Source organism: Hibiscus syriacus, unplaced genomic scaffold (genome assembly GCF_006381635.1).
Source record: "Hibiscus syriacus cultivar Baekdansim isolate YM2019G1 unplaced genomic scaffold, ASM638163v2 tig00111070_pilon, whole genome shotgun sequence".
Taxonomy (NCBI): Eukaryota; Viridiplantae; Streptophyta; class Magnoliopsida; order Malvales; family Malvaceae; genus Hibiscus; species Hibiscus syriacus.
The window spans coordinates 687,531-711,853 of NW_024062971.1; the positions used below are offsets into that span (position 1 = coordinate 687,531).

Below are 24,323 nucleotides of genomic sequence, written 5' to 3' on the forward strand. Positions count from 1 at the left end.
TTTTCTCATTTGAATCGTGCTACGACCTTGTGGTGAGTTGCTCTGGGATAAGATCTGCATTATTTATGATCCGGAATAAATTATAAAAAATAACCTCTAACTTCTAACTCACTAACCACTAACTTTTTTTATTCAATTTACATTTCTGTTATTTACATTTATGCTCTTTATTTTTTCCATTATTTACATTTATGCCTTATTTATTTATTTCTATTCTTTAATTTTTGTCATTTATATTTATGCACTTTATTTTTCTGTTGTTTACATTTATGCACTCTTTTTCTGTTATTTATACTTCTGTCCTTTAATATCTGTCCTTTAAATTTCAGTATTTATATTTCAGTTTTTTTTTTTTAAATTCCAACATCTATTATTCTGCTTGTTTTAATTTGAGCTTCATTTTTTTCATTTTAGCCCTTCATGTTCTTTACAAGCTTTATTCCAATTCTAGTACATGTAGTTTTTCATTTGTATTTTGGTCCCTATACTTTATATTATTGTATCTTTTAATATGTAGTTTATTTAATGTACATTATTTATTAAAAATTAAGGTATTCTTTTTAAATGTATCATAATTTAAATATCACTTGAATTTACAATTTTCAAATATAAAGATGATGTTTAATCGTACCGATTTCGAGTGTTTTGGGGTGCTCATCCCATCCTTTCCTATGCGTAATCGACTGTCGAACCCTTTTCAAAATGAAGTTATGGTTAAACACAAGCTGGTTTTTGTCTTTTAATTTAATTTTTTTCTTAAAATTATTTTAAAATACATTTTTAGGTATTCCACCTACCTAACTCAAAAAATCGATGGCGACTCAAAATCATTTCTTTCTCAAACCTGATCTTTTCAAACTAAGTTGGTTCGGTCCCCATTATAGCTTCCACAAAATGTTTAAGGACTATTCCGACATACTGCAACCTATGTGACACCTCTAATATAAATCAAATGATTTTAATAGTACAAAATGCTATTTAAAAAAATGGATTCGAAGAGTTACATCAATAGAATATGTATATAATGTCAGATTAATAAAAATTCTAAACATCTTACATAATAGCTACCATTTATAACAATTCCTATAGGAGAGGAGAAAGAAAATTTCTCACTTCATAAGGGATTAGAATTTTGTATAGTCGCAAGCCATGAACGATCTTATTGTCTGCCATTTTATTAAAAATGTATGTCAGCAATGTTAATAAAGATGTAAACGAAGATGATCTCAAACTTTTCTCGACTCTGTCAAGAGCTAGAAATTTGAAAGCATTGTAAATTAAATATAAAATTATTACTTTGTCTGATGTTTCAACTATAATTTAAAAGTAGAGTTAAATATTACACTTTTTTTTAAACATTACCACATCATCGATTTAACACGATAATAATGAGGTACCCTTTTGTTATAAATCGAAAACGTTAGTGACCGTACTATGACTTCAACTTTAGTGGTAAAAAACAAACTTATCCAAACATCAGTGACCATTAAAGTATGTTACCCAAAACAAAATTCTGATTAACTCCCTCCGATTTATGGACTTCAGTCGATTCAACGATTTCCTCGAAAGGAAAATTAAAGATAAGAGTTTCCAACAAATTCATAGACAAGAATAGGCTTCATATGTATTTATCTCAAATTGTAAAAACAAAACCAAAACCCTTTTCTTTTCTTCTTTCTTTCTGCAGTTGCTCTCCCTCTTGGACTATAACCTTTGCCATTGACCTTGAGTACTCGTGTTATTAAGGTTTGAAAGGATTTTGGCTATTAGAAATAAGATCAGTCCGGATGATAGTGAAGATTTTCACCTCTGACTAGCAAGTATTTCAAATAAGGAAAAGAACAGCAGGCATTCCACACTCTGCTCTACTGATGCCCTTCAACAAGTTACAGGATCGGTTTCATTTCTGCCCGGAAAAGCTATACCTCGCCGAAACACGGTCGGGGCAAGTGGGGATTATGGTTGTCATCATGATTGGCTGTCAATCTTCATATATATTCATGTTATTACAAGCATATATGTTCACATGGGGAAACGAATTCAGCACATCATCTAACTAAGCACAAATGTTAAAAGGGCCTCGTTCTCTCAATTGACAAAAGCAAATCGGCTTCTCCTTCGCGGTCGGAATCTTTGGTCTACTTAGAATTTGAAATCCTTTTTCTTTGATTTCCCTTCTTTCTCATGCATCTTACGCTTCCTTTTCTTCTCATTCTGCATCAAAATACATGGAGTTAACAATCATACACATCCAACCACATAATCCATTAAAAAAATCAAGGTTTGACCCAAATCAACTCCAAATTATTAAACCATCTTTAAGAAATATAGGTATCTTCCATTTCATATAGTTTGTATGAAATACTGTTGAATACATTCCGCTAAATGCCTAATTTCGGTATCAAGCACATCAGCAGACCTAACTTCAGTTTAGGACTAACTAATCCAACATAGTCAAACATAAAGGCTGAACTTTTATTGTTCAGACTTGGTCGATAATCAGGAGGATAGTGAGTTTTTGCCAAAATCATGTGAAACAATGACATATTTGAAGCATTATTATTATTATTATTATTATTACTACTACGACATTTTTGGATAAATTTGGAAACACCCAAAATTTCATCCAAAAGACTCCAGTAAGCCTTACCTCAGCCACCATATCGCTGAAGTCCTCACGCTGACTTCGTTGCTTCTCCTCCTCTCTAGCTTCTTCATACCTGTGAAATCAGCCGAAGTGAGTAAACTAGATTAAACTTTGGGGAGTAGATATACTTAGATGGTAAAAGTCACAAGAGTCCAACTCACTTTGCAGGCAACACATTGTCCATTAGTTCCAACTCCTCTGGCTGTAGACTGACTTCCACCCTGTCAGATTTTTGGCCCTTAAGAAGATCAACCTGCAACAGGAGAAAATTTATTATCAAACGTCAAATTATGGCAACATAACCAATTTAGTCACAAAGATTTCAACTTCAGGCTAAAAAACATGTGATTTAGGCATTTAAAAACATTAGTTTGACCCAAGGGCTTGTGAGTTGAAACCCCCCTTATAACAGCTAGTTTATCAGAGTCGGTGGGTAAAGGAACTGCAAGATCAAAAAACGACTACTCTCTCTTACCCTTTTGGCAGTTGACTTGTCTTGGGTGCCAGTGTTAACCACATATCTGTATGTAAAAAACAAGTTTCGTGATGTCAGTCAAAGATTGAACTATAGAAACATAAATAAATAAATAAAAATCAGATTCCTACGTGTGAGTTGTGCCAAGTAAAGTCCCAGGAGCAATCCTCTCTTCTTTTTCTTCAAGCACCTTTAAAGAAACAAGACAAATGTGAGGCAGTCAGAAGGAATCTCAAGAATAACATATGGGAGATATAAATGACAACAATTGGAGACGGCATAGTTTCAAATATAATACTCACTTGGTAAAGAGGCCTCTCCGGCTCCTTTCTCTGCTGTTTACGAAGGTCAATGACATCAGGCGTCTCAACTCCAGTAGGAGTACTGTAGTGAAAAGGGGGAGGTCATCAATAAAATAGTTAATACTCCACATACAACATAGAAAAATCATGGCTATTAATCAGTAAAAATCAAACTGAAAGCATCTGCCCAGATAATTTTGGGCAGTAAAAAGATTAACACCCTAAACAGAAAGAAAATTGTAGAATATTATTACCTTGAAAGGCTATCGACAGATTGGATTCCATCCTCTAACTCCTCCTCCTCAATCTCCTCTTCTTCTTCCTCCTCCTCCTCTTCCTCCTCCTCCTCTTCTTCCTCCAAATCACCCCAATGCTTTGACTTATCAACAGGCTCGTCCTGGATTTTATCATTAGATACAAGGAAATAACATATTGCAAAATTGAAGCAGACTCAAAAAGTAAAAGTTTAACTCAAAATGTTGAAGCTATCAATGCTACTTTTCATTTTCAATATAAATGGCACCTGTAGCCAAGTACACAACCCACACCAAGAAAGGTTTTGCAGAATGTTTCTAATGGGATACTGCCAATAAAGTCGATTGCCTCGAAAAATTTGACAAAAGTTAAAAAAATTGCCATGGAGAACATAATACAATCTATTGAGGCTAGTATACATCTAGAGGGAGAAAATAATGTTGACGTACTTGTGTGGGTCAAGCATAATGTTAAGATGCTACTTCACCCTCACTAGTTCTTTTCTTATTTATTTAGTTGTATTTCCACGTTACTAATTTTGTTTCACGGGAAGACCAATACCAATAAAGGATCAAAACACCAGCTAAAAACCCAAGTGTCAGCATATTACTCCAGCTCTAAACTAGAATTATCCAAAATCAAAACTTCATTGGAAACTTGGAAGTTGGGACTTGGAAGTACCTCATAGTTTGGCTGATCTTGCTGCTGGACTCCAAATACATCTCCATACAGAGGCCGTCCATACTATTGAAAGTTGGAAAAAGCAAGAAAGTTAAGGAGTTGTATTAAAAAGATCACCTCGTCTATATATAGCTTTCAAACTTACTAGAACACACAGAATGCGGAAATTTTCTGAGAGGCTTACCTCATCTACCGGAGGTTTGCCCCAACCACCAGGGTGATAACCAAAGCTCGCTCCATGAGGAATGGGTGCATTTAGGCCAGGTATTTTCAAATGTGGGTATGATGGTGGAGGACCATACCTCTGCAAAAAAAAATACCAGTTAATAACACCAACAATACCGAGACATCAGATGCTGAGAACATTAACCAAATTAACCTGCATATTGATAAGCCATGGGGGTGGAGCACCCTCTGGCATACCAAGAGCTTCTTTTAACTCATGTGATAGAGAGCCTGGCTTCATCTCCCTCAACTTAAACTGTATTCCAAAGAAACAATATTAATTTAAGACAATGGGAAAAATATGAAAAGATATCTATAACCAGACATTAGTCATTCAAGATTAACTACAAAAGTGCCAATATCATTTCATTCGGGTATATCACAGTAGCCAGTAGCAGCTCAAATTTATCCAAAGGTTGAAAGTTTCCGCAAAACAACAAGCCAGCCTATCAACTAGATGGCCATTGAATTCACACACCAAAACGAAAATAGCAACAGAAGACTGCATACATGCAAAACTTATTCCACAAAATGTTCACTGCGAAAACCAGTTTCTGTAACCCAAAAGATTTTAAAGAACAAAATTTCTTAAATCACAGGTTTAACTTAAGCTAAACTTATATAAAAGTACTTGAAATTTTACAGGAACCAAAAAATCATCCTGTGCTTAGGGTCCACTGTATGATACTATCATTAGAAAAATTTAAGTATATGGTATTCGACAATGCCCCTAACTCCCTATAATCTTCAGAATTCCATGTACAGCCTTATGTTGTACAACTGCACATCAATTTTAAATTAATTGAAACATTCATTACATTGAAAAAGCATAGGAGGCAACCTATTATCCATGTAGAAATAGCAGAAGTGTACCTCAAATTCCTTCCCTTCATAATAGAGATCCCCGTGAGTTGTCAGCTTTGGCTTTGTCTGATATTTAAAGAATGCATCATGAAGAACCTAAAAACAGAAGCCAGAACATCATTAGCTATAACAGTATGACAATATAATTTCACAAAGGAAAAGATGATTAACCTTCCACGACAGTTAAAAATGGGTTGAATCAAAAATTCAAATCTCCAAAAATAAAAGAGAGAATCAATGAAGCAAGAAACTAAGGAACCTGATAGTCGATATCCATTTTCCCCATTTTTGGCTGCATACGCTCCCGTTGCTTTTGCTTCAGCTTCTTACTGTCCTCTTTTTCAATGTAAGCCTAAATGAGAAAAGGACAGGTAGAAAACATTTATTCGGTTAAAATAATGTCATTGTCCAATCAAAATCAATTTATCAGATTAAAGCACCATATAGATTTCCACAACATAAACCACAGGACACCACAAAACTGCTATTATAATGAACTAAATTTACCTGTCTAATTTTCTCTATTCCTGTTGCAGCAATGAAATCAGGAAGCTGAAAGGGTTGCTTCTCAATACCGCGCTTCCCCTACAGAGAATATCCACAAGGTGATGAGAAACAGAAGTTCAAATAATAATAATTATATCTAGGAAACTTTTGCATCAAAGTAGGGTCACTTAAAAAATTAAATTTTAGATGGATCTATCCCGGGCATTTAGCACAATGGAAAGGCATCTGAAAATCCAAAACAGATTAATTAGAGCCTTATCAATTAACAAATTATCCCCCAAAATCTAGCATGCAAGTTATGCTACTCTATAAATATATATATCCCAACCCAAAAGGCAGGCATATTAAAGAGAAATCATTCATGAGTCCTTTCAGCAAAACACCTATAAGTCCAGGCTCCAATGCTTTAACAGCTGTTCCCCTGCAAGAAGTACATATATACATATAAGAGATGCCTTATCGACTTGATCTTCCCTCACCGACTTCCCTAAATCACTCACAGAAGATTACAACTAACAACCATAATTGCATATCTGACCCATATTAATAGTGAGGGATGTAAGAATTTCTAACCTGCAAATATTTCCTTTTCTGCGACCAGTGCCTTGGCACAGGAACAGTATTTCGATATGCCTTCAAAAACACCAGCAACTTAGGATCTGCAGAAGTGGCATCCCAAACCTGACAACAAAATAATATTAACAACTGAATTATAAACGCAGGAGTAAACACTGTTCTCCATACGAGTTGCATCATCCCAACAGCATTGCATGAGATAATCCAAAGGAAACAATTGGAAAAAAGCATCCCTTAATAGCCGCAAAAAGGAAAAACCTTCATTTAAGGATAAATAAATAAAAATTTCATAGCAAATGTGCTCTGATTTGACATTGGGAGATAAAAAAAATTAACACTGGTTTAAAAAGTAATATAAACAAGACAGGTTATCAACTAACCATTAAAAGAAGAAAAATCAAATAAACAGCAAGAGGAAAATATACCTCTACAACATCAGGCCTTGAGCAAACTTGTTTCAGTTCAGCAATTTTCATCCGCCTTTGTAGCTGTCAGCAATACCAAAACAAGTATTTTCACTTTTCAGTATGATTCCATGAACTAATTAATATTATAATATAATCAATATAAGAACCACAACGAACGAGAAACCAAAAACCTTCTTCTTCTTATTTGATAGGCCGCCTTTCTCTTTCTGTTGATTATCCTGCTCCTCCTCGTCTGAATCAGAATCGGTCTTCTTCTTAGCATCTGCATCTTGAGCAGACTCATCCTTCTTATCCGTCTCCTGTATAAATAGAATTACAAGGGTTTTAGAGAACTAACAAGGAAATTCAAAAATTAACCATCATATATGAGTTTCATTTTACCTCAGAACTAGCAGCTTCCCAGAAGCTGAATTTTTCAAAAACCTTCCTAAGTTCATCATCAATACCATCATCTAACTCAGCTTTTTCAGGAACGTACTCAATTACAACTTGTTCCATCACCTACAGTTTGAAACAAAAGAAACGCTAAATCAAATATTAAACAAATGTAAGTTAATTTAAAGTGCACTACGAGGAACAATGAACTTCTATTTAAAAATTGCCAAATTACAACCTACAGTTAGGCGAAATTTTTTTTATCAATTCCATTATAACTAAAGAAAATCGAAAACCCTTACATCACAACCAAAAGATATATTACATATAAATACCGGCGAATACCAACGAAAAAAATCGATATTAACTAAAAGCACAGAAATCTCAAAGAAGAAAACGATTAGATACCTGCTGGTGATTGGAACTGTTCTTCGTTTCATCTTCGCCAGAATCGCTGTCACCGGCTTCGGAAGCTCCACCGTCCACCGCGTCATTTTCTTTCTGGGAGATTTTCCTGTTCTTGTTTTTCTTCTGCTTGCGCCTCCTACGACGTCTTTCGGTCTCGCGGGCCTTCTTGGAGGCTGCGGAGGGGTTAGGGTTAGAGTTTCCCTTACTCAGATCTCCGTCGTAAGCAACGGTACCGTTTTGGTTCGAGAGTATTTCGGCAGCCATTCTCTGTGTTCAATCCGACGAATAGAACCGGGAGAAGGTTTTCGAGAAAGAGGGAAAATGGGGAAGAAGAAGGGAGGGAGGCCCTAAATAGCTAAATATGGAGAAAGATACGCTCGTGTGGTTTCGGTGGCACGTGAGATATTGTTGGGCTTTATGGACAAATTGGGCTAGTTTAAAGTTCGAATTATATCTGTCTAGTTAGGGATAGGCATGCTATATGAACCCGACGGGTTTTGACCCGGCTCGATTGGGTTGGGTTTAAAAAAAATTGAGTTCGAGTTTAGGGTGAAAATTATCCGAATCAGCCCGAAAAAATATATAATTTTACCTTATAAATTTAAGAATAATTACAATAATACCCCTCTATATATATTATTTTTTTCAATTAAGTCACTATTTTTTATTTTTATTGAATAAAAATAATATTTTATTATTATTTCGGGTCGGTCGGGTTTTTAATTTATATATCAGGTCGGGTTCAGGTCGGTTGAAATCTTGTTTTGGTCGGCTTGGATTGGATCTCGGGGTAGGGTGGACTAAAAATCTGACCCAACCGGACCTATGCTCATCTCTATGTGTATGTGTAGTGGGTGGCTAGTTTATTTTATTTTATTTAATAATATTTTTATCATTTTATACAACTCGTATTAAAAATAATATTATTCAAATATTTAAAATTATAATTTGGACATATAAATTATGTTTAATGAATTAGACCAATCTGATGAGTGGATAATTTCATTATTTAAAAAACTTATTTCTGTATTAATATTTATCATCATATAATCAAATTAAAAATATAATATTTTTATCGTTTATACTCGTACTAAAAGAATGAGTCAAAATTATTTTAACTCTTTGAATAAATCTAATTTACGTAAATAAATTGTTTTTAATAAATAATTATTAAAAATAACTCATTCTTTATTTACTAAGAATTTCAAACTTTTTATGTATGTAAAGTAATTTTCCATATAAATTTAAGATGTAGTATTACAACTTGATTGGATGCTAACTCAATTAAAAAAAACATCACACCATTCAAATTATATATTAAAATACAATTATAAAATTGGATATTTTAGTAAATTCACAAAAATATATCTATTAAAATTTACTCAATAAACAATTTTAAATGGAATAATAAATTATTTATATTTTATTTTATCAAATCATGCATTTTTAATTTTTTTAGGGTAAACTATACGAATAATCTCATTTATTTTTGATCTGATCGACTTTGATTACCGGTTCAATTACGATATTGGTTGGTTCTCCCTCAAGCAAAAGGTTGATAGCTTGGAGAAGAAAGAAAACGTCAAAACGTCGTCGTCAACTCAATAAGACTCCTGATGATGCTGATAGCTTGGAGAAGAAAGAATCTGTAGGTAAACCTATACACGACAAGGAACTACGCTTGGAGTTGTCTTGTTCTGCAAAACCTTCATCGGGCATTGGATATTTATGTCCATCGAAACCCCACCAAGAAAAGATTACCATTCTCGAAGAAGAAAGACAAAAGCAGACCCTCAAGCTGTTTCCACTTAGAACCAACATTAATATCAGCAACAAAGACACCAATCAAGAAGTACCCATCACAACCATAACTACAACAACAACACAGTATTTTGAGTTTTTTCCTTTGAAGAACTAAACAAAGAACACGGGGTGGGTAAGGGTGTTGATGAATGATGAGAATGGACACTGGGAATTGAAGAAGAGATGGGTTGACGTTGAACATTTTTTGGAAGGAAAAAACTTGCAGAAAGATGAGTTGATTTTGTTAAGTGAAGAGTGGAGGCGATGACACGTCGTCGTCATCTAACACGTCGGATGTGGCGGGGTTGTACTGCTAGTGGAGAGGCGAAACTGTGGAAGGACCGTAGGGGAAGCCTCATCGGCCACGTGTCGGGATAGCAACTCGACGGGATTCTTCAAGCTTTAGAGATTTGAAGCGCCCATGTAGTAGCAGTGAAAAAGTCGTGTTCGTCTTCTTAAACCATCATCCACCTTTCTTCTTTATCTTCAGTAAAAATTGAGAAGAAAAACGAAAAAGTAATAAGGGGCTAGCTGATATTGATTTTCACCCAAAAACCCACAGAACTAGCCGACTGACGTGGTTTTCTTGGAATTTTTAATTGCCACATCACACATCTGTTAATGGGTTAACAGATGTTGAATTCTGTTGGAACATTGTATATTAAATCAATAAGGGACTAAGCGTGTTTTATTTTTAAATCGGTGATCAAAATCAGTCAAATCAAAAATAAAGAGGACTATTTGCATAATTTATTTTTTATTTTATATAAAGATTATATAAAATATAAAAAATACAAATACAAATATACTAATAAAATTTGTCTTTAACCAACATATATCGCTGACCACTTCTGAATATTATTTTGTTCTAGCAATAATAACCACTGATATCGAATCCAAACGGATCAGTTGTCATGTATATGATAATCAATGATATAATATCTAAATCGGTCGGGAGTTAATATATATGATAATCAATAATATCAAATCCAAACCGGTCGATGGTTTATGTACATGATAAATTGTGATATCGGATTTGAACCGGTTAGTGGTTAATGTACATGATAATCAGTAGTATCAGATAAGAATCGGTAAATGGTTAATGTACATGATAATTAGTGAACCGGTCGAGAGTTAATGTACATGATAATCAATAATATCAAATCCAAACCGATCAATGGTTAATGAACATGATAATTAGTGATATCGTATCTAAACTAATATGTGGTTAATATCCATGATAATCAATGATATCCGATCTAAACCGGTCGGTGGTTAATGTACATGATAATTAGTGATATCAAATCTAAACCGGTCAGTAATTAATGTACATGATAATCAGATATATCGAATCTGAACCTATCGATGGTTAATGTACATGATAATTAGTAATATCGGATCCAAACTGCCAGGTCCTCCAAACCGAAGATCCTATTTAAACTCAAGCTCTCTTTGATTGAGGGCAAAGGGCCTTAACACATTGATAATTACAAGGCAATGAAAAACTTCTTCATTATACCTACTTTCATGTACACCGAGTCTTCGCCTGCATCAAGACGATGCACATACTGCTATAAAGAATAATACTGTCAATCAAAACAAAAACATAAAAGGGGCAGAAAATTGTGTGGTGGGGGTAAAAATCAAACAAACGTATCAATGGACAATAATCAAGGTCTGCGGGTCAGATCGATACACAGTGTGTGCCAACTCTAATCCTTGTCGGCACCAGCATTCTGTTATAACAAAACAGCTAATCTAAAACCGAAGACAGGCTGTACAGAATATTTGATTACTTCTCATGGTATCGGTATCCTACACGATTCGATCACTTCACTCACTGCTTTATGAGTCTCCGAAGAAATCATGTTTAATATAAAATCAAATGCTTGCATCAGAAGAAAAATAGAGTTTTAAAGATCATAGAACCAATGTTAACCTATGACTTTGTAACTCTTAAGGGCCCATACGTAGTAAATTGTTTTGCAGTAACAGATTTGGTACTTGACCATCCAGCTCAGTTGGTAGACCACAAGGTTCTTAACCTTGAGGTTCTGGGATCGAGTCCCATAAAGGGTATTTCATAATTTGGAGGTCTCCTACGGAAGTTGCTCTCAACCTAGTATTGGGGACAGCCTACTATCTTACCTCCCCCTTATCCCATTACATATGGGAACAAGGGACAACCATTTATAACCAGATTTGGTACTTGAATTACACATACCACAAATCTCTCCAACACAGGTACCAGAGCCGACAGGCTGTGCTTTGGGAGACAATTGACTATGATGATGAATTCTTCAACCTCACTAGTGCCAATAAAGTGCTCTGAGCCATGAAAAAAATAGAGCAAAATAAGACATTCACGAAAAAAAGAGGGGGGGAGGTTCCTCACTGAAGAAATAATTCCTCCAGTACCATCATCTTCTCCTTGGTTTGCAACGAAGATAGCACATAGCAGTGGAATGACAGCCATGGGACTCCCCTCTCTTAATCCTTTTGAATTTGGTAAGGAAACAGAAGCTGCTGCAAGCCGTGATCTGCATAGAAGATTGACACATAACTGTTTATGAATATAGAAAAGGCGTAAAATGCCCCCAACCCTGATTTGGAAACCACTGCACTGAATGCAAAGAAGGTACGTGAACCTCTTATGTTCATCCTTCTCCACTAGGTTCACAAGCAAACCCAGTATTGCTACAAGGAAATCTAATTCAGGATCGGTAAGAGGTCTGTCTTTCTGGTTGTGGTGTTCTACACTAAGAGAAATCACTTCCATTTCACTGCTGTGGGGCAAATATGAGCAGAATGTAGGGTAGTGGCAGGCAATTAACGTAGACAAGATTTCTAGGGCCCCCGAAGCCGCAATTTGCCGACAGCCGAGTGGCTTGTCATTTGTTAAATTCATCAAAACCTGCCAAGATAACATCGTTGCTGATCAAATAAACCACTAGTCTAAGAGAAAACATACAGAAGATCAAAATGTCATACGCAGCAAAGCCTGTTTATGCAGTCCATTAAAAAGAGATCCATCAATACAATTGAAGGATTCACGAAGCAAACCAACGAAAATAGGTAACTTTCTGCCTCACTGTAATATGCATATTATAACATTTTGAAGCCAAAAACAAGCACTGCAAAGTGTCTTGAGTTGTTCATACGATTCAAGTCATGAACCTAAAGGTTACTCACAAATCAAAATAAAAGATGTTTAGGTCTTTAATTTATTTTACATATTAAAAAACACTATCAACTCCTTAAAAACTACCTATTTTAGGTTTTTTTTTGGTGTGTGTGAAAAGAGAGAGAGAAAAGAAACTGACCAAGTATATCAGATTATGCTGAGGTAAACAAATATAACAGAATGCAACAGACCTTAATGCTACAGGAAACACAAACTAACCATCAAAGGAGATTTTAAAATTGATAACAAAATCAAATGCCGTCAGTTCTGAGAAGGGAATTCAATTTTCTGAACTCTTCCTGTAATTAGTAATCCATATAGCCAAAAACAAAAGTTCAAAAGAAGCAAAATACACCTTTAACTTAATTTGAATTCAATTTCAAAAAACCATCCAAAATTAACACTACCCACATGCCCATATAAAGAGATTTCAACAAAAGGAACCTTAAAACTAGAAACCCAACAAGAATTTAGCATACCCATGAGTTCACAACAGTCTCCTCTGTGGGGCGGTGGCGCAAATCGAAAGCAAAGACAAGAGACTCGCTCTCCTGACCCTCACCGGGTGACCTTTCTTCAACCCATCGAAAGCGAAATTAACCTCGTCCACGTGCTCCATCATTTCCCCGAACTCTTGAGCCTCCATCAGACTCGAAGTCGACGAAATCCATGGCATAGAAGAATACCCCACCTCTTTCTTGCTCTTGACTTGTTTCTGTTTCTTGGATCTTTAACGACGTCATTTCTCGAATCGTCGAATTCAAAAACCCTTTGGGTTGTTATTGTTTTAACGGACGTCATTTATTTAGTATTGGATGTGAATCTGTGGGGAATCTTCGAAGGACTGAAGTTAGCGTGGGACTTGAAGCTTGCAACAATTGTAGTTGAAACGGATTGTAGCGATGTGTTATCTGTGTTGGATGGAGAGGCAAACACAGGGGGGGTAGTCGGTGGTGCCACATATCATGGATATGTTAAAGCAGAACTAGATGATAGTTCTTACTTATGCGTCTCGTAAGTGAAATATCGCCGTAGATGGATTGACTAGTTTAACCCAAAATGCTAACTTAGGCGAAAGACACTTCCAGCAGCCACCGTTAAAGGTTGAGGAGGCTTACTACAGAGAAGCAGGAGGACACAGCCATACTAAAGATTATACTGGTATAGTTCACTGTTTTGTTTATTTTTATAACATTCAATATATATATATTAACATCAAATAGTCTACACTCATTTTCGTCTATTTATTTTTTATTTTATATATATTTATATATTATATAGTTTGTAAATAATTTTTGAAAGTATATATATAATATATGAATTTGAAAATATATTTGAAAATATTTATATATTATATAATTTTTAAAACATTTTGAAAATAAATATAATATATAGTTTTTAAAATATTTTTGAATATATATATATTATATAGTTTTTAAAACATTTTGAAGATAAATATAATATATAGTTTTAAAAATATTTTTTAAAAATTATATAATATATAGTTTTGAAAACATTTTTGAAAAAATATATAATATATAATTTTGAAAACATTTTTGAAAAATTATATAATATATAGTTTTAAAAACATTTTTTTTGAAAACTTATATAATATTTTCAAAACATTTTGAAAGCTATATATATAGTTTTGAAAACTTTTTTGAATATAATATATAGTTTAAATTTTTTTGAAATATATATTATATAATTTATATCATATAATTTTTTTATTTCGTGTTATTCATTTCATTTTATTTTGTTTTGGTTAAGGTCCATCGTTTTGGGTTCAATATTGGTTAAACAGGCCTCAACCAGTCCATGTCTATTAGGGTTGCAAAACCCTAACTTATCAAGATAAAAACTCCAGCGTCGCTTGTGATCTTGGACTGTTGGATCTGACTCAATCCAACAGTCGAGATCAAGGGTTCCAGAAGATCTAAAGTCATCGGTCAGCCGAGGATTCTGGCAACGTGCAGCACCAAAATCGAAGCTACTCGGACTGAACCATCCGAGATCACCGAGAACAACCCCGAAATATCCGGGATCAACTCCAACCACAACTGGAAATAGCCCTAACGGGAGCCTATAAATATCAAGGTATCAACGACGGCCGGAGGGGGAACAGAAAACCAAATTGATGAAAATCACCGAAGCATAAACATAGTAAACCGAGGGAAAACCATCAAGCAAAACAACAAAACCCATATACATCAGCCAACATCGAAAAACAGAAAGCCAAACACAACGACCAACCAATTATCGAAACAAGAAACACGCAAGCAAATATATCAACAAAGCCATTCGAGACCCAAAAGCAGTAAATAAACCAGCACACATCGGAACCGAGAGGAACTTGCCAGGAAATTAAGCGTCACCAACAAAAAGGGTAAATATCGAAACTTTGTAGATCTACGGCGTTTGGGGGGTTTTTAGCGGATTTGGGGTTTAATTTTGGCTTTATGGGCTCAAGGTGGGTGTTTTGGGGTGTTTTGAGTTTTTTCGGCCGTCGTCGGCGGCGTTTGACGGAGGTCGGGCTCCCTTCAGTGGAATATTTTAGAGAGAGGCGAGAGGAGTTTGGTTTCTCTCATTTTAGAGAGAAGATGAGAATGAAGAAATGAGAAAGAATGAGAGGATTTGGTCCTAATGGGGGTATTTATACCCTCCCCAAAATGACGTAGTTTTGGGGAGGGATCTGGCTATAATTTCACATATGGGTGAATTCTGTAAATGGTCCCTGTAATTTTCGTTCTTCACATTTTGGTCACTAAATTCAATTTTTAGTATCTTAATTTGGACTTTGAATTTATTATTTTTGCATTATGGTCCCTAATTCATGTTTTATTCAAAATGGCCTAGGTATTTTTTGCATGTTTCAATTTAGCCACTATTCTTTTTTCCTTTTTTTTGATTCAGCCACAGTTTATTAAAATTTTACGTTTTGATCCTTTTTACTTATTTTTCGATTTCTTTGTTAATATTTATTTTTTTTCTTAACGTTTTTTCATTTTGATTTCTTTCCAATATTTAACTTATTTTTTTTATTATTCTTTTCATTAAATTATATTTTGTTTTTTTCTTCTCTTTAATTTTTTTACTTTTTTTTTCCTTTTTTTACTTTTTTTCCTTTTGATTTATTATTTCTTTTTTCTTTTTTTCCTCTTTGATTTATTTAATATTTATTATTATTATTTTGTATCTAACATTTTAGATTTTTTTAGAAAAATTTCAGCCAATCAAATGTAAGTAATTTGAATCAGATCTTTGAATTTTAATTTAATTTTTTAATCTTCGCGACTAAGACAACCGACAAATTAATTGGTACCGAAAGGACGGTTCAAGGGTGCTAATCCTTCCTTGACCGTAACCGACTCCTGAACCCGACACGTTTCTGGTACAACGCAGATCAGGTAAGATGGTGTCTGACCCACCTAAATTCGTTTTAAAGTGGTCGGTGGCGACTCTAACCCAATTATTCACGTCGAAGCCCAATTCAGGGCCCACCCGAAAGATGGTTCCGACAATGAGAATTTAATTATTACAAACACATTTTTAAGTAAGATTTTATTTAGTTTGCATTAATTTTAATAATAATCATTAACAAAATATAACAAGAAAATTTGCAAAACTAATAACTAAAACTAACGGGATATACTGCGCCAACATCAGTCTTTCAGCCTCATTTTCCTATATAAAAAAACGAGCTCTACAACTCCATGCCCTATTGCTACGCTTTCAAGGCTGCATAGCCAGTAAAAAGAAAATGAAAATGAACTCTAGGATGTTCACCTGGAGGTAACATCAGTGATAGTGACAGGAACAGAACTCATCTGATTGCTGGTTGATGTGGCAGACGATTCGATCGACTTCTTACTCGAAGATGCCACTCCATCTTGAAAGAATCCTGGTGCCATAAGTTCTTTATCGTTCAGCCGAACATTCCGTCCCAGCATTTTAATAACCTGGCTCATTAAAGGCCTTCGATTGGCTGCTGCTTGCGTGCAGAAAAAGGCTACTTTCATGTACCTAAGGACTTCTTCCTCCGGGAATTCTCCAAGCTCAGGATCCACGAGCTCGAGGAGCTTGCCTTCTTCATGGAGCTGCCATGCCTATCAAAGCAAACAATAATAATATGTTGAATACGTTGAAGAATGATACATAGGTAAAACTACAGAAATATTGTAAACAAAAATAAATGCGTACCCATTCCAAGAGTAGCATCCCCGTGCCTCCCCAGTCGGTCTTTGAGCTGCTTCGGCCACTAATGATTTCGAGTACAAGGACACCAAAGCTATAAACATCAGCCTTCATGGTTAACTGACCACCCAAAGCATATTCCGGGGCCAGATAACCACTGCACAGAATGATGTAAAAGCATAAGTCATTATCATTCCCTTTTCATCGTTATACAAATTTTATTTTAGAGATTTAGGTTTCATTCAGAAAAAAAAAAAACCCGAGAGATCCGGCCATTTTTTTCACAGATTCAGAGGCTGAAATGCTGATTATCCATACTATGGAAACTTAGTCCAAACCCATAAGGGAAATAGGATAATGGATAAGCTTTGGATAAAGCATGTACTAAGTTCTTTCCCTACTACTTGCTATGCCATTTATCTTGTTTGATATCTGGTTCGAGTTCAGCTATGATATGCTCATTAAAGAAGGTATAGAATAGAAAGCAAATACAAATGCTACCCAAATCCATTTTTTGTTCCAACATTAAGCAAGGATTTGTTCCCATGTAGGTAATGCTGATTATACAGATTACATTTCCTTCTTGGGCAGTCAAAGTGTGAAAATTAAACGTGAATCTATGAAAGCATCTTCGATTTCAAAGGCAATGCTAAGGTGGTTGGGATCTTTATATTCTATGTAGAGAATGACTTCTCGAAGAAGTCAAATACTGGATAACAATACAAAAAGCCTAAAAGGAAAACAGAGCAGAAAAATAATCTAACGTAGAAGAAGAGCAGATAAAGAAGCAGTGACTTACGTTGTTCCCGCTATTCTGGTACTAATATGAGTGATATTATCTGGAAAAAGTTTCGCCAACCCAAAATCTCCAATTTTAGGGTTAAAGTCTTTGTCGAGAAGTATGTTACTAGATTTGATGTCTCTATGAACAATATGGGGAACAAGTTCTTCATGAAGGAAAGCAAGACCCCTAGCAATACCTATACAAATAGCTGATCTCTTCCTCCAATCCAATTTGATATTTGTACTCCTTTGATCTGAAAAACCAAGGAATTCAAAAATGATAATTAAGTCTTCCTCAATGTTATTGGCCACCATTGAAACACAAGCTTCAGACCATCTTACCTAATAAAACTTTATCAAGACTCTTATTTTCAACATATTCATAGACCAATATCCGGTTCGCTCCTTGAATACAACATCCGATCAGCTCTACAAGGTTTGGATGCTTGACATTTGATATAATATTGATCTCTGTCAAAAATTCACGAGCTCCCTGTTTTGATTGGGCAGCAAGTGTCTTCACGGCAATTTCAGTTCCATCTTTTCGTATTCCCTAGCAACATATATATAATTAGTCACACACCAAGTTTGACTTACAAGTGAATGCTAGAATGTCCTATCGAAGGAATCAATTTTAGGAAGTTGCATTCGAGCTTATATAGATTCCTGACCCTCTAGGTCTAGATAGCCTCTAGTTTAAGTCTGCCACCATTGAAGGTTGCAACAGAAAGTATTTATCAAAAAAAAAAGGTTTCAACAGAAAGCTAAATTTCTGTAAACAAGTCCTTGTTTTTGGTTCTCTAATGTTCTCAATCTTTTATGAAATCAGTTCTAAGCCAAAACATAGCATTGATGAACTTGGATTCAAATCAATAGAAATTAGAAGCAGTACTAATATTATCAAATCAACTTTAAGCAGTACTAATGGATTTGCTGATATCCCTCAGATTGTGCACAGCAGTCAACTTGATAAAAAGGTCCTCCAATAACATAAGAAAAAATAAAACTGTAAGGAAAAATATGCATAGTTAAAACCTATATTCCTCAAACTCGGTGTGAGTTTCAGGTACCGGTATGTATCCAATTCAGGTATATTCATTGCATTTCTTTTTGAGTTTTCTATGCATTTGAAAGGTAATTGGAGGATTATATCTCATACCCTCGTCATGATATACATCTAACATAAATACTTAGAGTGCGTTTAGTTCACAGAATGTAAGATTACTAGTGAAAATATGATTATCGGCAGGAATAAGATTACTAAGAATGTTGTATTTTGTGTTTGGTTCGTTTAGTAGGAATGTAAGATTACAGTGTTTGGTTAAAGGAATAAAAGATTATTGGAATATATATTTTACCAAATTGTCCTTATTATATATTTGTTTTTTAACAAATTGGATTCTAATATAATATTACTATAATTAATTTATATATTTTCTTTAAAAATTTTAAATTCATAAAATTTATATAATTTTTTTACATAATTGAAAAGATAAATAGGTTTAATGAAAAGGTAAAAAAAATTTAACTCTGAACTTCATATAAAATTCTAATTATGGATTTTTTTTGTAAATCTAAAACAGTTTAAGGATAAATTTATAATTTCACATTTGTAGAATTCTTTTTATTCAACGACAGAATAAGAATATTTTTGAAGAAAAAAATTTAAGGGTATTTTAGTCCAAAACGCTGGTAATCCAACAATACCTAAGAGAATAGGGTATTCACATTCTCGGTAATATACCCCAAAATACCACTGTTGGAAATAAAAGATTACCGAGGAATATGATTACTGGTCAACCAAACGAGAGAATGACATTCCATTCCCCGGTAATCTAATATGACGTGAACCAAACACTGCCTTAAAGAAAAATAAGAACTCGGAATGGCAAAGATAAAATAGTTTCTCCGAAACATCCCAGCATCGAAGTTCTCAACTTTTCACTGATCAATTAACGAGTTAATTTAGATTTAAGTCTGCATAATTTGATTAGAAAAACTAATAAACATAAGTAAATTTAAAGCACCTTGTAAACGGTTCCGAAACCTCCACGTCCTATTTTATTGCTTGAGTGAAAATCATCTGTGGCTGATCTTAATTGATTGTATGAGAAATGATCGACTCTCCGAAGCAATTGCTCTGCAATTTTTATTAAACATTTTAAAAACAATAATAACGTTTTAAAAAATACAGAACAAACCGAAATACAATTCTTGAACAAGCAGTAAATCAAAATCTAATAACTCTAAAATTCTAAAATTCAAAAAAAGAAAAATTCTAAACGAAAATACTTTAAGAAGTCTAAAGAGAATCCTCACCGTCTATACCGCCGGTGGCCGGAGCGGTGCTCCGTGTACGCTGGACAACTGATCTACCGAAACAACAGTAACTCATGTCTTTCTCTGCAATATCTCAACTCTAACCAACCTCTCCCAGTTCACATAATTTACACCTATACTTGGAAAAAAATCATAAAAATACAATGAATTCAGTAATTACGAATCTCACACTGCCTCAATGTTCAAGACCAAATCATAAAAAAAGCAGTTAACATTAAAAGAGGTTTAACTGATTAATCAAACTAAATCCAAAATAAATATCTCAACAAACAGCTCATCGTCACCTTATCGCTGAAGTCAAACATCCAAAAAAATAAAGAACAAGAATTACCTAAGTTTGAGACTGGAGAAGGTTGCAGAGCTTGAAATAGAGAAAATGAGAATCTGAATCCGCAAAATTTAAGTCAGAAATGGGGATAGTTTGATTAGGTATAAGGAGAATTGAGAAATGGCAATACATTTTGGTTTATGCAAAATTCTTATGTTCCCACTCGGTCGTTTCCATCTCTAATCTCTTCAACACGTACTTTTCTTCCTATTTAGCGGTTAAACTTCTATTATGTAATTTTCATAATTATATTTTTCCCCATAGGATCAGAATACACTTGATTTCAAAGAAGTATAATAATGGATTAAGACATTAATATTTAAATAATTATTTGATACATAAATAATGCAAATATTTTTTACAAACATAATTGAAATATGATAAATATCTTTATGATAAAATTTAAAAGTAAATTAATATAATATTTATTATTATTTTAATACCGCTTGTAAAAGTTAATTAATATTTTTATCACATCCGCCCGTAGTTAGGATAAACTACGTATTTAATATCTAAACTATCAGTTTTATTAGTTTTAACATCTAAACTTTTAATCTTTTAAAAGTATATCTAACGTTTAACTTTTGTATTATTTTAGTATCCGCTGTTAAAAACTTGATATGTTTAGTACATAAACATCAATTTTAGTTTGTTTTAGTACGTTAACTTTTAGTTTTTTTTTTCAAAACTTAACGTGAGTATTAAAATGAAACAATAACTAAATTTTAGGTATGATTTTGAAAAATTGAAAATTTAAGTTTAATGGACCAAAATTGATAGTTTAGATACTAAACATATAATTTACCCTATTATTTAATAATCATCATTTGTTGTTGTATTAACATCTCCACGCGTTTTAAGAGTACTTCTAATGTTTCATAAATAAATATTAAAAAATCATTAAATTATTATCAGGTAAAGTAAAGCGAAATATGTACATACAAACACAAAAGGACAAATTAGGGTATATGATAAAAGAGTTAGTTGGTCATGCACCTACTGAGACAACGTTGATGCACCCTTCAAATGTGTTGATTTCATGATCCCTAATTCTTCAAAGTGGGATGTGAATAAGATTCAACATATTCTCACCCATGAAGACGCCAACAAAGTCCTCTCAACTCTTATCGCTCCAACCCATGAGGACAAGATGATTTGGAGTCATCATAACACCGGTTGCTATTCAGCAAAGTCTGGGTATAACTGACTTCTCTTGAAGAAGGGTACCCCTGTTGAACAAGGAAAATTTTGGAAACTCTCAGCAAGCTACCTACCTGACTAAAAATTCAAATATTTGGGTGGAGAGTGAGCCGTGAGGCACTCCCGACGGGGGGGAAATGAAGAACGCAAAAATTTCAGAGGGGACATGCCCAATGTGTGGTATTGAGACTGAAACTCTGATGCATGCTCTTAAAGATTGCCCAAAAATAAAGATGTTCGTAATGCGTAAAAACACTATCTCACATTGAGTGGGAAATTCCACTGGCTTGCTTGGGTATTTACAGTGTTCGTTATTCTCTCCCGTTTTTAGTGTTGGAGAACAAGGAATCATCTCGTGCGCCGCAGTTACCATCGGTCTCGTCACATGCTCGTGCTCGAGGTCAAGGTCGAGGTCATGGCTCGTAGCTCGAGGATGTGAAATAATTTTTCTATGATATTTATAGGTTGCACAATGGTATGTTCAATTTAAAACTTTAGAGGGTAACAACTAATTAATTAGCTACCGTTTGATTTTTGATTAATTAAAATCATAACAGATGATTTTTGGAATTTAAATCTGTAAACGTTTGGATGAATGGATGATTTTTCAGCTATGTTCAAAGCAAATAATGAGTTGTTTATTATGTTAATTACAAGAGTTACAAAAGTAATTACAACCGTTACAAACTCCTGAAAATTAAACCACAAATCTATATTGCTTTGGGGCCTAGTTCATTTGTTTAATTACTACATTTACAACATATATTAAATTCAGAACTTTAAATAAGATTTATTTCTAATTTATGCTTGGACGTTTTTATCCCTTACTTTAGCCTATAAGTAAAGAGGCTCCCTAAGCTTCTTAACTCAATCTTAACAATCACAATTCCTCTCATTTAAAAGCTTTTAAGCTTCTTTTCTCTGCTGCCATCATAAGAGTAGTACCACCGACAGTCTACTCTGGTTCTACTCTGGTTTTGGGTGTACAAATCTTGGAGCGACCGTGTTAACCTCGGGGGGACGATCCGCCTATTGTAACGATTACACACATCGGGGCAAATTTGTTTCTAAGGCAGTGGTTTTCACCATGGCACAGTTTCAGTTGTTTATTTGATGATTATATTTTTATTTGTCTTGTTAGTGTTAACAGTGTGATTTTACAATATTCATTTCCAAGAATTAAAAAATCATTACTACAAAATGTTGACAGCTTTGAGTAAGTTGATTCCTGATCTATCCAAGCTTGATGTACTAGATGGGTCGAATTATAGAAGGTGGTCTCAGCGGATCCTAATTTTCTTTGAGCAACTTGACTTAGACTACGTGCTGCTGAAGACACAACTTACTGCCCGGGCGACCAATACAGTTACGGGTGTTGCTATTGCTACTGGTGATGAGGTCTAGACTGACTCTGTCGTAGCTTTTGCTCTACTGCTATTGATGTCATTGTTACTGAAAAATATAACAAGACGGTGTGAGGCCATCTCCTAAGCCACATGTCTAACAAGATGCTTGACATGTTCCTCAAAGAAAAAAGTGCCAACATAATATAAGACAAGCTCAAGAAGAATTATACGATGATGATGCAGACATCAAGAAATACGTCATTAACGAGTGGCTGAGATTCCTGATGATCAATGATAAGGGATTATGGATCAAGTCCATGATTACGAAAATCTGGTCTCCGACATTCTTACTGAATAAATGCAAATGTGTGAAGTGTTGTAAGCCAACGTCCTAATAGAAATATTGCCCAAGTCTTGGTCTGACTATCGCAATTCTCTCAAACACAAGAAGAGAGATATTTCACTTGAGGAGCTGTGAGCCACATGAAAATAGAGGAGGCTAACCTTTTGAAAGATAACGTTACTAACTCTATTGGTTAATTATCCTTTAAAGCTAACTTAGTTGAGTCTAGTGATGCCTTGGGGTCTAAATCCAAAAAAACCACAAAAGAGTGAATCAGAATAAGAAGACAGAACCTCAAAAGGGTATTAACTTCAAAAAAACCAAGAAAGCCCAAAGCTGAAGAAAAATCCATCAAGTGTTACGTGTGCGGTCAAGTTATCCATAAAGCTTACCAGTGTCAACATCGTTCCGATCACTAGAATAAGAACAAACCACATCTGAATGTTGCGAAGAACAATGTTGATAATGTTATCACAACAGTAGTTTCAGAGGTAAATCTGGTAAAGAACAATATTGAGTAAATCATAGACACCGGCGCTTCTAAACATTTATGCACAACAAGGGAGTTTTTCATCGAGTTTGATGATGGAGACGAAGGTGAACGTGTGTATATAGGGAACTGTAGCATCTCTGAAAGTGCTAGGAAAAGGTAAGGTTTTACTCAAGTTGGCTTCCAGTAAAATTTTAGCCTTAAATAATGTTCTGTATGTACCTGCCCTGAGTAGAAATTTGATAAGTGTCATATTTTTTAATAAGGCGGGCATTAAGTTAGTTTTGAGGCAGATAAACTTGTACTTTCCAAAATTATGATTATGTTGGGAAAGGTTTTTTAAATGGGGGTTTATTTGTCTTGAAACTCAACTTAATGAGAATAAAGCTACCACTTCTGCTTACACTGTTGAAACTCTTGATATGTGGCATGCTAGATTAGGACATGATAATAGTCACTCTTTAAAGAAACTAATAAAAATGAATATTCTGCCTAAGCTAGACATAACTAGCTTTAACAAATGTTAAATTTGTGTAGAAGCCAAGCATGTTAAACCTCACTTTAAGATT

The 24,323-nt window shown here is 34.4% G+C and overlaps 3 protein-coding genes across 3 annotated transcripts; all 3 read right to left on the minus strand.

Annotated features, from left to right (window-relative positions):
* Positions 1-1,794: 1,794 nt before the first annotated feature.
* LOC120151880 (splicing factor 3B subunit 2-like) lies at positions 1,795-8,007 on the minus strand. Its single transcript, XM_039164193.1, has 18 exons — positions 7,744-8,007; positions 7,342-7,461; positions 7,131-7,259; positions 6,958-7,020; positions 6,530-6,637; positions 5,957-6,034; positions 5,709-5,801; positions 5,459-5,545; positions 4,740-4,841; positions 4,545-4,664; positions 4,361-4,423; positions 3,679-3,821; positions 3,425-3,506; positions 3,254-3,312; positions 3,123-3,168; positions 2,809-2,900; positions 2,651-2,720; positions 1,795-2,214 (listed from the first exon to the last, which is right to left on the minus strand). The coding sequence occupies exons 1-18, from the start codon at positions 8,005-8,007 to the stop codon at positions 2,143-2,145; spliced, it is 1,791 nt and encodes a 596-aa protein (XP_039020124.1). The 3' UTR covers positions 1,795-2,142.
* Positions 8,008-11,670: 3,663 nt separating this feature from the next.
* Positions 11,671-13,866, minus strand: LOC120151907 (wings apart-like protein 1). The gene is made up of 2 exons (XM_039164209.1): positions 13,210-13,866; positions 11,671-12,460 (listed from the first exon to the last, which is right to left on the minus strand). The coding sequence occupies exon 2, from the start codon at positions 12,452-12,454 to the stop codon at positions 11,702-11,704; it is 753 nt and encodes a 250-aa protein (XP_039020140.1). The 5' UTR covers positions 12,455-12,460; positions 13,210-13,866; the 3' UTR covers positions 11,671-11,701.
* A 2,508-nt stretch (positions 13,867-16,374) lies between these two features.
* LOC120151885 (cold-responsive protein kinase 1-like) lies at positions 16,375-20,130 on the minus strand. The gene is made up of 6 exons (XM_039164196.1): positions 20,027-20,130; positions 19,735-19,847; positions 18,050-18,260; positions 17,724-17,961; positions 16,931-17,081; positions 16,375-16,836 (listed from the first exon to the last, which is right to left on the minus strand). The coding sequence occupies exons 1-6, from the start codon at positions 20,100-20,102 to the stop codon at positions 16,513-16,515; spliced, it is 1,113 nt and encodes a 370-aa protein (XP_039020127.1). The 5' UTR covers positions 20,103-20,130; the 3' UTR covers positions 16,375-16,512.
* Positions 20,131-24,323: the final 4,193 nt, after the last annotated feature.